At 36.3% G+C, this 13,442-nt stretch overlaps 1 protein-coding gene across 2 annotated transcripts in view; it reads right to left on the bottom strand.

Annotated features, from left to right (window-relative positions):
* Positions 1-13,442, bottom strand: part of FBXO16 (F-box protein 16) — a 38,480-nt gene that overhangs the window by 12,590 nt on the left and 12,448 nt on the right. For both annotated transcript variants that reach the window (XM_031692557.2, XM_072952560.1), the window contains exons 4-6: positions 9,500-9,706; positions 5,383-5,547; positions 1,732-1,964 (exon numbers count right to left, since the gene is read on the bottom strand). In XM_031692557.2, the coding sequence (XP_031548417.2) occupies positions 1,732-1,964; positions 5,383-5,547; positions 9,500-9,706 (605 nt within the window). The remainder of the gene's footprint in view (positions 1-1,731; positions 1,965-5,382; positions 5,548-9,499; positions 9,707-13,442) is intronic.

Below are 13,442 nucleotides of genomic sequence, written 5' to 3'. Positions count from 1 at the left end.
GAGGAGATGCTTGGACTCTTCAAAGGGTCAGTGCCACAGGGGAAAAAAAAGAGGTGGGGGAACTGTTCTAGATATGAGACATAGCAAATGCAGCGGGGGTTCAGGTGGGGTTTAGTGCAAAAAAGAAAGACTATAATGGGCATTCTTGGGAAAACTGCAGAAATTTGACATGGACCAGGTATTAAAATATTAAAGAATTACTGTTCATTTTCTAAGATATGATGATACCAGTGTGGTTGGGTAGGCAAATGTCTTTATCTTAGGAGATGAGTGTTGAAGTTTTTATTTAGCGGTGAAGGTCTGCAATTTACTTTCTTATGGCATGGGAAAAATACGTAATATATAGAGGCACAGAGAGATGAAGAAAAATAGCAAAATATTATCAGTTGTTGAGTCTTGTTGGAGAGTACATGAGACACTATATGCACTCATTTGCAACCTGCGTTTCTCACTTAACAATATACCCTGGAAATCACTCCTTACCAGTTCATAGAGGTCTTTCTCATTCATTTTTACAGTTGTTTAGTGCTCCATTGTGTGAATGTACCATACATAGTTTACTCAACAAACACTCTACTGTTTTGAGCATTTATTTCCAATATTTCAGACTCATTAACAATGCTGCAAGAAACAAACTTGGGCTGATGTACTTTTGGTATTTTCAAGGTTTATTCCTTGAAGTAGGACTGCTGGGTCAAAATGTAAACACATATTACTTTTTGCTGGATATTATAAAATTTTTCTCCAAAAGATTTGTGCCAATTTATATTCCCACAAGCAATGTCCAAGGGTACTGCTTTGTCCTCAGCCTCACCAACAGAATATATTGTCAAACTTTAAAGTTTTTGCCAATCAGGTATTTGAAAAATGGCATGTTTGGTAGCTTTGTGCAAAAAAGCAACATGGAAAGGATAAACTAGAAGCTATGGATTGGTAAGAGGGAAGGGGTGGGCGAAGTGACAGTGCAGAAGTGGTGTGGAGGAGATAGGGGTGTGGTGCTGTTCTGGGCATGCCTTCTGTACATTTTTTGTGTATTTTATAAAGTTTTAACTTTAGAGTCATGTAACATACTCATGCTGAAGGAGATATTTTTTCAAGAAAGAATTCACATAACTTTTGAACACAGTTTTATGAGTATACACCCTAAGGCTAAAGGCAAAAAGAACCATGAACAAATATTGAATTCTAGTTAGTAGATTGTCTTCATAATGATATGGGTTAGCAATTCTGAAATTAGTTTCAGAATTAGTAAGTCAATATATATTCTATGTATATACTACATGTAATACCTTTTTATACAAAATTATATATGTACCTATAACATAAAATCAAAATTATATGTGTGCGTGTATATATATGTGTGTGTATGTATATGTGTGTGTGTGTGTGTATATATATATATATATATATCTCACTGTCAGAGAAGGGAGGTGCAGATATGGAGAAGGAAAAGACTAGAACGAACCCTATGGTGCTAGATTGGAATCTGAGGTATTAAAATATTAAAAGAAGCTGTAATGTTGAAGCATTACAGCTACAAAATGCAAACAAATCCTAAAGAACAGGGCAAATTTACCAATAGTGGTTCATTTACTCTTCAATTACTTTTTGCTTCTATGTAGTTAACAGCACTTGTACTTCACAGTAAGTTCTGTTTTCATCTAGCCATAGACTGAAGAGATAGGAAATTGTTTCTAAAAGCAACGAAGTGGAGGAGGGTACAATTCTCACCCTTGCCAGCTTTGCTCGTTGGGGTCACAGTTGTCCAGGTAATTGAAGCGAATGATATCAGTTGGATGCTTGTCGGAGGATCGCCAGGGTGGGAGATCTTTCTCCGCTGGGTGGTTCTTCTTTCTTAAAGAGGACGAGGACCGGAAAGCTAATGAAGGAGACAGCTTTGCCTCCAGAGAACTGCTTGTAACTGGCTGAACGTCTGCGATCACAAACCCATCTTTTGGAGGTGTCTAGAAGAAGAAAATTTGATTATTTCTGGTCTCAAAACACTATAATAATAACAGCAGTAAAACAAAGAACATCATTGTCATCATCATCATCATTATCACCACGATGGCAATGGTAACAGTGGCAGCGATCACAGGCGCCACCAGCCCAGAAGGACCTGCTATGTGCCAGGCACTGTCCCAGGAAGTATTCATGCAATATTTTATTTAACCTTCACGATCACTCTAAAAGGCAATCGTAATTACTCCCATTTTACAGAAGAGGAAACTGAGAGAGGATGAATTAATTCATTTGCCCACTACTACTACCACCTAAGCACTAAGACACAGGGTCAGAATTTGAATCCAGGACTGTTCTGCTTCAAGTCCACATGCTGACCCTCTCTATCCCATATTGCCACCTCTTCCACCACATCATTATATAGTTTTTCTACAATTGTAGTTAATTTATTCATAAAAATATACACATTCCAAAAAAAAGTACCCCAGCCCTAACTACCTATAACATACAGAGACAATTTCGAGTTATGTAGGCGTAAACTTCAGATTTTATCAAGTATCAAAACCTCGACCATTCCCAAAGAATACTACTGCTTTAATTGCCCAGACTGAAAGTCTATTTGTGTGTGTGTGTGTGAAATTTATAAGGTTTTTATGTGGTTGTAGCCTAAGGGAAGTGGTACTGGTATGTTGAGAAGCCATTAAAGGCTTAATTTTTGTTCTTTAAGCAATTAGGGAAGCTTTGGTTGGTAAATTGGTTTGCTTGAATTGTTTGTGAAAATTAAAAAATCTCCCAGTCCCTCCAAGCAGAATCAGTTAGTTTCTTATCCTTGTTTCGACTGCTCTTTGTCTGCATTTCTATTACAGGACAGCACGTAGTATTCAGTGCTATGATATTTGTTTATTTGTCTATATCCTGGGCTCCCAGAAAGCAGGGTTAAGATCACTGTACTCTGAGCACCTAGAGCATAACAGTATTTAATAAATATTTACCCATTTAATCAGTGATTATGGTAGAGGAAGAAGACATTTAACATTTATGGAATAGATAGCTCATTACTGGTTTAGCCTTCAGTATTTTGTGCAGATCTCATTGTTCCCTCTTCCTCTATTTTCTGAAAGAGTTTATGTAGAATTGGTATTTCTTTCTTAAATATGTCACAGAATTCACCAGTGAAGCGATCTGAGTCTGGAGTTTTATAGAAAGTTTATTAATTCAGTTTTAAATTGATGAAGATCTATTCATGTATTCTATTTCTTATTGAGAATGTTTTGGTAATTTCTGTTTTTTAAGCATTGTCCATCTAGGTTGTCAAGCTTAGTGACATGGACTTGTTCTGTTCATAATATTCTCTCATTATCCCTCTAATGTCTACAGGATCTGTACTGATGCCCCCACGTCTATTCTTGTTACTAGTAATTTATGTTTTCTCTCTTTTTTCTCCTTGATCAGTTTAGCTGGAAATCCATTAAATTTTTTTTGTTTGTTTTCAAAGAAGCAGCTTTGGTTTCACTGATTTTTCTTTTTATTGTTTGTATGTTTTTAATTTCATTGACCTCAACTCTTTATTATTTCTTCCTTCTATCTACTTAGGGTTTAACTTACTCCTTTTCGATGAAGACTTTTTGAAATTGTTTGTTTTTTGTGGGGGGAGTAGGTAGCATAGACTTACAAACAGTTATAAAGATCATTCTGGTCCAGTCCTCTCATTTCAAGGTTGGGGAAATTAGTATTAATCCCTACCATCTATGCAACTCATCAAATGCATTCAAAAGCTCTGCTGAAGCACATACCAGGTACCAGGTACTGGGGGGAAGGGAGATAGTGATGGGGCTTGAAGGAAGGTAAATTATGCTCTACTCTGGCAACTGTCTATGTTCACCATCTTTGAAGCAAACTTGGGGAATCACATAAATTATTCAAGTGCTGACTGTTGACTCTGTTAACCTTAGTCAGAGGCTTTATTAACCTTCATCTTCCTTAGGTCTATTTTTTTAATCAATAAATTTAAGTTTATTAGTTGATTTTTCTAACTTTTGTTTTTCTGATATAGGTCTATTTCTTCAACAGAAAAACTGAAGTTTAATATAACAAAATTCTCCCTACAGAAATGTAATACTAAGCAAAGATGTGGCAATTTTCTTGCATTAAAACTATTCATTATTTTTAAATATAGTTGTGCATAAATATTTTGTGGAAAAAGGCTTATTGCTGAAGACAAAGCATTGAAGTCAGTATTATATATAATATTCAAAACGTTTTTTCATTCTACAAGTTGGTTCATCACTTTTCTCCCCTCTGCCCCAATCTTCAGCTGTTGAATCCCATTTCCTGCCTACAATTGAGAATAGAGTCAAGGGAAGCCTTATGATAAAAAGAAGTCACAGCTATTGTCATTTTTAAAATAACTTTTCTACCACTGAAGTTTAAAAAAATTTTTTTGAAAGAAATCCTCGTGGAGAACACCAATTATTGAAATCAGAAAGACTTGGTTTTATCATTGCAATTATAACAATATTAACTATGCATAGTTTATTACTATATTAAATGTAGATGGATTCTACTTTGAGCAAACACAATAAAACTGAACTTAAACGAGCATGTTAGGAGTTGACTATGCATATTCCAAAAGGATTCTTCAGTTTGAAAAGGATTCACTGCAGCTTTTTCACAGAAAACCCCTGTGGTTTTAAAAATCATTGAACATTTTAAAATTTGCATATAATTTTTCAGGAGCTCATCTATTGTGCAAAACTCTGCATGTGTATAGATCACATCATAAAGAAAAGGCTCGTAAAAAATCTCCCATAAGTTATCTAATTAACTGTGATTATAAGAATGAATATAAACATTGGTTATAATGTGTAGAAAACCACTAGAAAAAATTATGCTCACATTACTTTTTATGAGTCTATGTGAATGCTTTACATTGCTAGCTTCTAGCTTAAAAAGAACTTTAATGTGCCCGTGATGCCCTTCCCTAATTACTGATTTATTAGAAAAACCTTTCTTTACAAATGATACAAAAATAAACTTCAGCTTGTCTAGTAGAATCATAGAAAATGTCAATTGTTTAAGTAAAATTTGATGACCCGTAGGTAATAAATACTGCACACTGCCCACAGAGCCCCAGTGTCAGGACCGTGTGGTGCAGGAGTCAGAGACACAGAAATCCAGGAGTCTGGGCAGAGTCCTGACCTGGGTGGGAACCGCGGTTGGGGAGTATCAGATGACAGCTCTCAGCTAAAGTGGATATCTTGAAAAGGGTTGTCAAGTTCTCAGAAGAGGAGAATTTTGAAGTCGTAGTATCTTTGCTTTGAACCAACTGCCTCCCCCAACTTCCGGTTTGATCACTTTGTCTTAGTTCTAGAATTCCCAAAAAGCTGATTGTAATTTTGTTGGTTCCTTCCCCAAATTTACCTTGGGCTTGGTAACGTGGAGCTCTTTCACCATTTGAATATAGTGCTTCTTCCATATACCCTGCTCAAAGGGAGTCGGAGAGAAATTGATGTACCAGTTAAACCGTAAACATTTGAGCATCCAGAGCTGATCCAGTTCAGTTAAGTTCTTCCAATGCCAGCTCACCTGGAAAAAAACAATTGAAAAAAAAAAAAAAACTCTATTCAGTTTACATGCCTGCTTTCTCTAGGTTTTGAACTGTCACCCTGAACTGAGATCACTTTTTTGTCCTTTTCCTCTAAATCACAGCTTCGTTACCTCCTACCTGAAGTGTTTCCTAGCCAAGCAGACAGATTTTTTAAAAAAATATTAATTCAGACTTAGAATCAGAGTCAAACTAATATTTACTGAGCGCCTATTAACCATCCTCATAGCAAACTAAGGAGGGAAGCATAATTATTATTCTCAAGGGAAGCATAATTATTATTCTCATATTGCAAATGAGGAAGCTGAGGCTCGGATAGACTTTGGGACATCCTAAAGGCTCCTGAAGGTCTCCGTATGAAAGCTATATGAAGGGTACAGAAACTCAGGTCTGCACATTGCTTATTCTTCTCATGATGTGTTTCCATTTTTCCTCCATTTTTAACTAAATATAAATTTTATGAAGGGAATACAGTTGCTAATACTACATTGGCAGGTCCTAAACAACCTTTAAGATACAATACAGCATTAAGAATTTGTTCTGTACATTCCACTTCCACAGCATCATGGTCAATCCCACACATCCAGCACATGGTGGAAGTGACCCTACTATGTGTAGTAGTATTTATGGTAATTTACTTCAGGTTTTGAATAAGTCTTGTTAGAAACTACAGTCAAGCTCATATGTAAAGCTGACACTAGGCATTCTATGTCTCTTACCATGAGAGTCGCAAAGATGACATCTAACCTTCAAATTCAAGTTTCATCCTTGGAAAACTGGCCTCTTTTTCAAGATTAACCAAATAATGAACAATGTTTGAGTGCCAAAAAAATAAGCAGAATGCTCTATAATGGAATTTGCTACCCATACATCCATTTATCTCCCTCCCTCCTTCCATCCATCATGTACTGTGTTCCTATTATGTTTAGCATTGTTTCACGTGCTAAAGATGAGATGTGCAGGAGAGAGGCATACAGAAGAAGGCACAGTTAGAAGAAATCACAGGTTGGAAGGAGGAAAAAGGTTGATGGGTCCGATAGAGCCCTGCAGGCAGAAATAGGAATCACATCTACTTTGTTCAACCCAGAAATGAAACTACACCCACCTTAATCCCCATACGGTTAGTTAACTCAGAATTCAGTCAAGAGGTGAGGTTTAGGAGGGAGGGGCTGGGGAGAGAAGTTTCTCAGTTCTTTCCTTCTTTTTTCTTAGATCTTGTTTAGACCTGGGTATTTAAGTTGTGGTTTCCCCAACTCCAGGGTAGATAAGGTTTTGTTTTTTCTCTTCAGTGTTTTTTGTTTGTTTGTTGTTTTTAAACTAAGCAGGAATGACTAGAATTGAAGGGTAGGTAAGAGCTTTCAAAACTGTAAGACATTCCCCTTCCGTATTGTTAAACTGCTCAAAGCTCATCTTGGTGCAATGATTTCATTGTTTGCTTTAAATCTGGACAAATAACTACTGCCTGTGTCTGCTCACATTTGTTCCTGGGAATAAAATACAATCTTGCAAGATTGACACATGGTGCCTGTGGATGATAGGTTCAGCTATTTCAAATAATGTTTCCCTGGAGTGATGACATTCTCATTGTGGAAAATCATGAAAAATTCTGAAAAGCTTGAAGGAAAAAACAATAGCCGTAACTCCCATCAATCAGAGGTGATCATTATTAACAACCTGATAGAGTTCTTTTCCCTTCCATCTGTTTTCTAGGCACATACGGAACAAAATCGGGAAACTGTATACAATTTAAAAACATGCTTTCTTAGGGGGTGGGAAGGGATAAATTTGGGAGTTTGAGATTTGCAAATGTTAGCTACTATATGTAAAAATAGATTTAAAAAAACAAGTTTCTTCTGTATCGCACAGGAAACTATATTCAATATCTTGTAATAATGTTCAAAGAAAAAATATGAAAATGAATATATTATGTATATACATGACTGGGACACTGTGCTGTATACCAGAAATTGACACATTGTAATTGACTGTGCTCCAATTTAAAAAAATAAAAATAAAATCATGCTTTCTTTATTTTACATATAATAAGCACATCTGTTCTTTCAAAACATGTTTTGTAACAGCTGCATAATATTTCATTATATGGCTGTATGATACTCTATTTTGGACATTTAAAATGCTGTGCTTTTTAGAAAAATTATTTCATTTTTGGAATAATATGTGTACATGAATACTAAATTCAAAGACACAAAGGGACACACAGTAAAAAGGAAGTCTCTCTCACCCCTGCCATCTAGCCACTCATTTCCCTTCCTAGATGTAACCATTGTTACCAGGTTCTTGTGTATCATTCCAGAATATAACACATATGGATATATTCTTTTTTTTCTTTCCAAAATGGTACAAAAACTTGGTACCTTCGCTTTTCTCACTGATGACATATGTATCTTGGAGATGGCTGCAATTTATTTCACTAGTCCCCTAACAGTAGACATTTCCATTGTTTCCAACCTTTTGCTACTACAAAGCTGCAATATTCTTACATAGACACAATTTTTGCATGTGTTGAAGTATACCCATCAGACAAATTCCAAGACATGGAACTGCTGAGGCAAAGGGAATCTTTATTTAAAAACTGACTACTACCAAACTGTTCTCCACAGTGGCTGTATCAATTTATCTGCCAGCCATATACGAAAGTGCTTGTTCCCCACGCCTCTGCCAAGATAGAATATTTCCATTAAAAAAAAATAACTCAGTCAATTTGAGTCATGAAGGATGGCATGATAATGAGGCTAAGCATTTCACATATTTTAGCAATGTCTGCTTTTCTTTCTGTGAACTACTTATTCACTGCCTTTGCTCATTTTTCTGCTGGGTTTTGATCTTTTTTCCCCCCTTAATATAGATTTATAGTATTTCTTCTAAAAGTAAGAAAATTAGCCCTTTGCTGGCAATATATTTTTTTCCCTGTTTACTGTTTGGTTTTATTTATGGTGGGTGTTCTTTTCCATGGAGAAAATTTTAATTTTTATAGTCACAATTTGAAGTCTTGCTTTCTTTATGCTAGTTTATAATATATATATATATATATAAAATATATATAAAATATAAAACACATGAAGCAAGATTTTAAGTTATATATTTTCTTCTGAAGCCCTAAGTATTATAGGATACTCAAAAAGGCCTCCTTCCCTATGTTTCCTTTGAGAACTTTAATGGTTTCCTTTAATTTCACGTCAATCTTTTATTCTTCTAGAATTTTTTTTTAGATAGCCGCCCAACTGTCCCGATCATTTATTGAATAATTTATCTATCTTACTGCATTCACTTCTTTAACTTAAAAAACTAAAGCTAACATGTTACACATATGCGAACGTAGGGTAACAAGGTAGTTTGCGTTCTTACTAGATTCTATGAAAAGAATCAACAAAATGACTACCAGTTTTACACCTTAAATAATACACTTTGATATACCAGGGAATTACTTGTAAGAAAATAATGGTCAGATCCTTTTCCAGCCCCAGCCCCTGCCCCTCACCCCCATGAGCACATCTGCTCACTCTGAACTCTTTTAGTCTCACATTGTTTTGTGCTTATGTCATCAGCACCTTATTTTGAGTTTTTCTATTTATGAATGGCCTGCGCTGTCTACTTGAGGATTTTGCTGTAGTTCTGTGCTGCATAATGTAAGACTGCTCAGCTGACGACGTTATCCATGTGTGTCTTTGTCTCCCCTACTAGCTGATACTTTTTTGTGGACAGTAGTGGTGTCTTACACATTTTCCTCTTTTGAGCGCCAAATGCAGAGTTAGACACAAAGGAGACAGAGATTAATTCAAACTGTACAGACCAAACATACTGACCATCTCATCGACTCCTTGGTTCTGTGAGTGTGTATGTTTTTTTCCCTCAAGTTTCAGAATTTTCTAGGTTGCCTTTACAAAATGCTGTATACTGCTTCATCGTTCTCACCTGTGCACAACGACAAAGGCTTCGGGGGTCCAGGAAAGAAAAGATGTATAAAGATAACACCCTAGGAAGCTTGGTAGTAAAATCCAGCGCTTCTGCTGGAATTTTTTCCTGAAGCTTTCGACAGCAGAACTTTTGCTGTGACAGGGAGCAGCGTTCTAACAGGCCTGTCAGGATTCTTCTCCTTTGAGAGTCTGTCCATTTGTCAAACTGGAAAAAAAAAAAAGCAAAAGGGAAAATAAACTCCAGGTTTAGTCTGCTACCAGAGATTTGTTATTTGTTATTTGTTAAAAGAGATAAGAATGGCACAGAAAGTGAGTTTAGTCATTTATTCTTCCTCAATTTATAATGGGGTTACATCCTGATAAACCCATTATAGGTTAAAATATCACAAGTCGAAAGTGCATTTAATACACCTAACCTATCAAACATCAGAGCTCAGCCTAGTCTACCTTAAACGTGCTGAGAACACTTAACATTAGGCTTCAGTTGGGCAAAATCATCTCACACAATGTCTGTTTTATAATAAAGTGTTGACTATTTCATGTAATTTATTGAACAGTGCACTGAAAGTGAAAACCAGAATGGCTGTCTGGGTACAGATGGTTGTAAGTGTATTTGTTGTGCACCCTCGTGATCACATGGCTAACTGGGGGCTTCCCAGCATCAGAAGAGAGAATCCTACCGCATATGGCTAGCCTGAAAAAAGAACAAAATTTGAAGTTTGAAATATGGTTTCTGCTGAATGTCTATCACTTTTGTACCATCATAAAGCTGAAAAGTCGTTAAGTGGAACCATCCTAAGTCGGGGACTGTCTGTACAACTTCAAGAGAAGACGCCTGGGCAGCCTCTCCCCACCCCCCGAGTTTCTGTATTAGCTCATTAGTGATTAAAACTCCAGGACCAGAAACAAACCTTTGTGTTCACATTGGAGATAAGGTATAAGGAGCACATATTCCTGAGAAGGGGAGCATGTGGGGCTGAAGTCCTACTAATATGTAAATGATTGATATGACTGGAGAGGAAACGCTGATGGGGGACCTGGGAAAAAAGAGTGCCAGAGACAGGAAGTACATGCCAAAGCAACCCGGGGCATGCCAAACAAAAGCTTCGGTTACTTCACAATTTTCGGCAGAGATAACCCCAGACCAGTTCCAAGATCAGTGACATGTCAGAGGGAAGAACTTGAGGGCTGGCCAAAACCAAAAGAAAGGTTCTTATAGGAACACCTAGCAGCTGAAGGAGTCATTAGCAGGGTATAAATCTCACTTTTCTCCACTAGAGAAGAGAAAATAGAGAAATTTGGGGCAACTTGTATTTGTATACTAGCACATTTCACAGATAGATATTTATTAGTTATTATAAAGTAATCAGAATTTTATAATGCACTTTAGTTGCAATCATAAAATACACTGACCACCTAAAAAGGCATATAAAGCAAAAATGTATTTTTATAAGCTTTATGACAAGTCAACTTCCTTATAATCATAGGATGTATTTTTTAAATTAGAAGGAATACTTCTTGATTAAAACTATGCACTGTGACAGATCTATTCAGTGACCCAAGAATCTCACTTTGGAGACTAATTCAAGAGCAGGGGTGGGGGGTAGGAATTCTAAAAAACAACAACAACAAAAAAAACCACCAAAAACCTTAACTTACAAACAAATGAATAAAATGTATTCATGTGAGTGTTCCCAGATTTCTTTTATGCCTGTTTCTGCATATCCATAATCTACAACTCCCAGAGACTTCTCTCCTTTGGGGATGGATTATTAAAATAAACAGAGAGAAGCCAGACCAGAATGGCTGAGCCCAGGGCCCAGGAAGCTGCACTGACCCATAAAATGAAGAGCCAGTGGGGAGGCGTATGGAGACAGAAGAGCGGTGGAGCTTGCGCTTGTAGGGACTTTGGGGCTCAGACTCTAATTGACTTTGTAGCAGTTACAGAGTGAGAGGGAACTGGGGAAGGAAGGAGGGAGAGCTGAGAAGCACCATTATGAGTTTTGAATTGGATCCCCTGTGATTCCTTTGAGAGACAAAATGAAGATTGGTATTCATTTTTAAAAATGACTTTTGGGCAGTGCTCTGTAGCTTTCTAGAAACTGAGCTACTTGGGGACCCAGGATGATTAAGGTTACAAAGAAATTTTTATGTGATATTATTATCACTGCAAAAAATCAGAAATAACCGCAAATGCCTAACAATAGTGGACCAGCTAAGCAAACTAATGTATCAACATGAGAGGAGAAAGTATGGCATTATGGATGGATGGTGGGTTTGGGAATGAGGCCCTCAGGAGTCTCCCTTTCAACATTCTATTATTTCTAATACGCTTCGGAAATAAATGAATAAATCCCAGCTCTACCACTAACAACCTCTTAATTTCTTCATTTATACATTAAGAATAATCATACCCCAATTGTAAGGCTGTTCTGAGGATTAAATAAAACAATATGTGTATAGAAATCCTAATTGAGTAAATGACTCATTGTAGACACAGCAGCTAATATTATAAAATAACGTGGTGATGTTAAAACAATAAGCACATGAGATAAACCAACATAAAACGAATAGATATGCAAACAGTTAAAAGGCATGAGATCACCCTGTTTGTACACTGACAAGGATGGGAAGTATGTTTGGAACGGCTGAGGTTAGCTCATTTGCTTTCCTTGGTGCCCACAAAAAGAGAACGACCTCAGCTTGAAGAACAAGTGATTTAAAATGAATATAAAAGAACATTAGTATTATAAAATGCTGAAGAAATCCATAAAAGAAAACATTAAAACCTTTTCCTCTAGAGATTAAAGAGATAATTACATTGTTTCTTCATTTATTTCCCTGATTACAACCTTCAAAGGTAATTTATATTTGGCTTTGATAGGTGTTCTGTGCCTGGAGGGGTTTTCCTTTCTAATTGTGTTTATCTAGGCTAATAGAAAACGAATTTGCATTCCTTGAACTCCTACCAATTGAAGGTGGGTAGGTGACTCACAAGAATGCTTAACAGTTGGGGGGAAATCCCTTTGGAATTTAAAAGGCGCTAGGAATAATCCAAAAAGTAAATAATCCCTGGAGGAGCTAACTGTACAGGAATTTGGTAATCTCCCAGTTTCTCTTGCATCACCTCTCAAGTGAAAATAGCCTTAACAGTGTAGCCAGGGATCTGATGTGTGAGACTGGGGAGCAGCTAGGACCATTTTTCTATCCTGGTATCATTACGGTACCTTACTTCACAGTTAGTTCCTTTTGAATATTATATATTATATTGTATTATATTATATTCTACTATACTATCTTGTATCATATAATATAATCCTAATTTATAACTACTTTAATACCTTTTTATAGGGCTTTCTTGCCAAGAGAATTGTGAAATCCTCCTTTTTAATATTACATATTATATTGCATTATGTTATATTACGCTATGTTATACTGTCTTATATCATTTAGTAGAATTCTATTTTATAATTATTTTAAATGTCTTTTTATAGGGCTTTCTGGAGAGAATTGTGAAATCCTCTTTTCAGAGTAGTTGTTACAAGGATTCTTGCTGTACTTTCAGGAAGTGAGGACGGTGGCTAGTGCCTCTCATCTCACACTGAATGACAAGGAAAGTTCCCGGGGTGTGGGGACGAGATGAAGAAAGACACTTCTTATTTTTTCCTTATTGGTTATATAATCTTAACTTGGTTGAGTTTCTGAATCCTATGATCAAACACTTAATCTCACAATTAAAGCATGAATACATTATTGTTTTAAAAGTTTTAAATAGGCACTTACAGAAGTAAGTGTGAAAATCCATTATGATTCCTCACAATCAAATCTCACTCCATTCCCCGGTAATAACCATTTGCAGTTTGATGCTCAAGCATTTCTATGTATTTACATATACATACACACACACACACACACACACACACACACACACATATATCCAT

This window comes from Vicugna pacos, chromosome 31 (assembly GCF_048564905.1).
Source record: "Vicugna pacos chromosome 31, VicPac4, whole genome shotgun sequence".
NCBI lineage: Eukaryota > Metazoa > Chordata > Mammalia > Artiodactyla > Camelidae > Vicugna > Vicugna pacos.
This window is presented reverse-complemented; position numbering and strand designations above follow the sequence as displayed.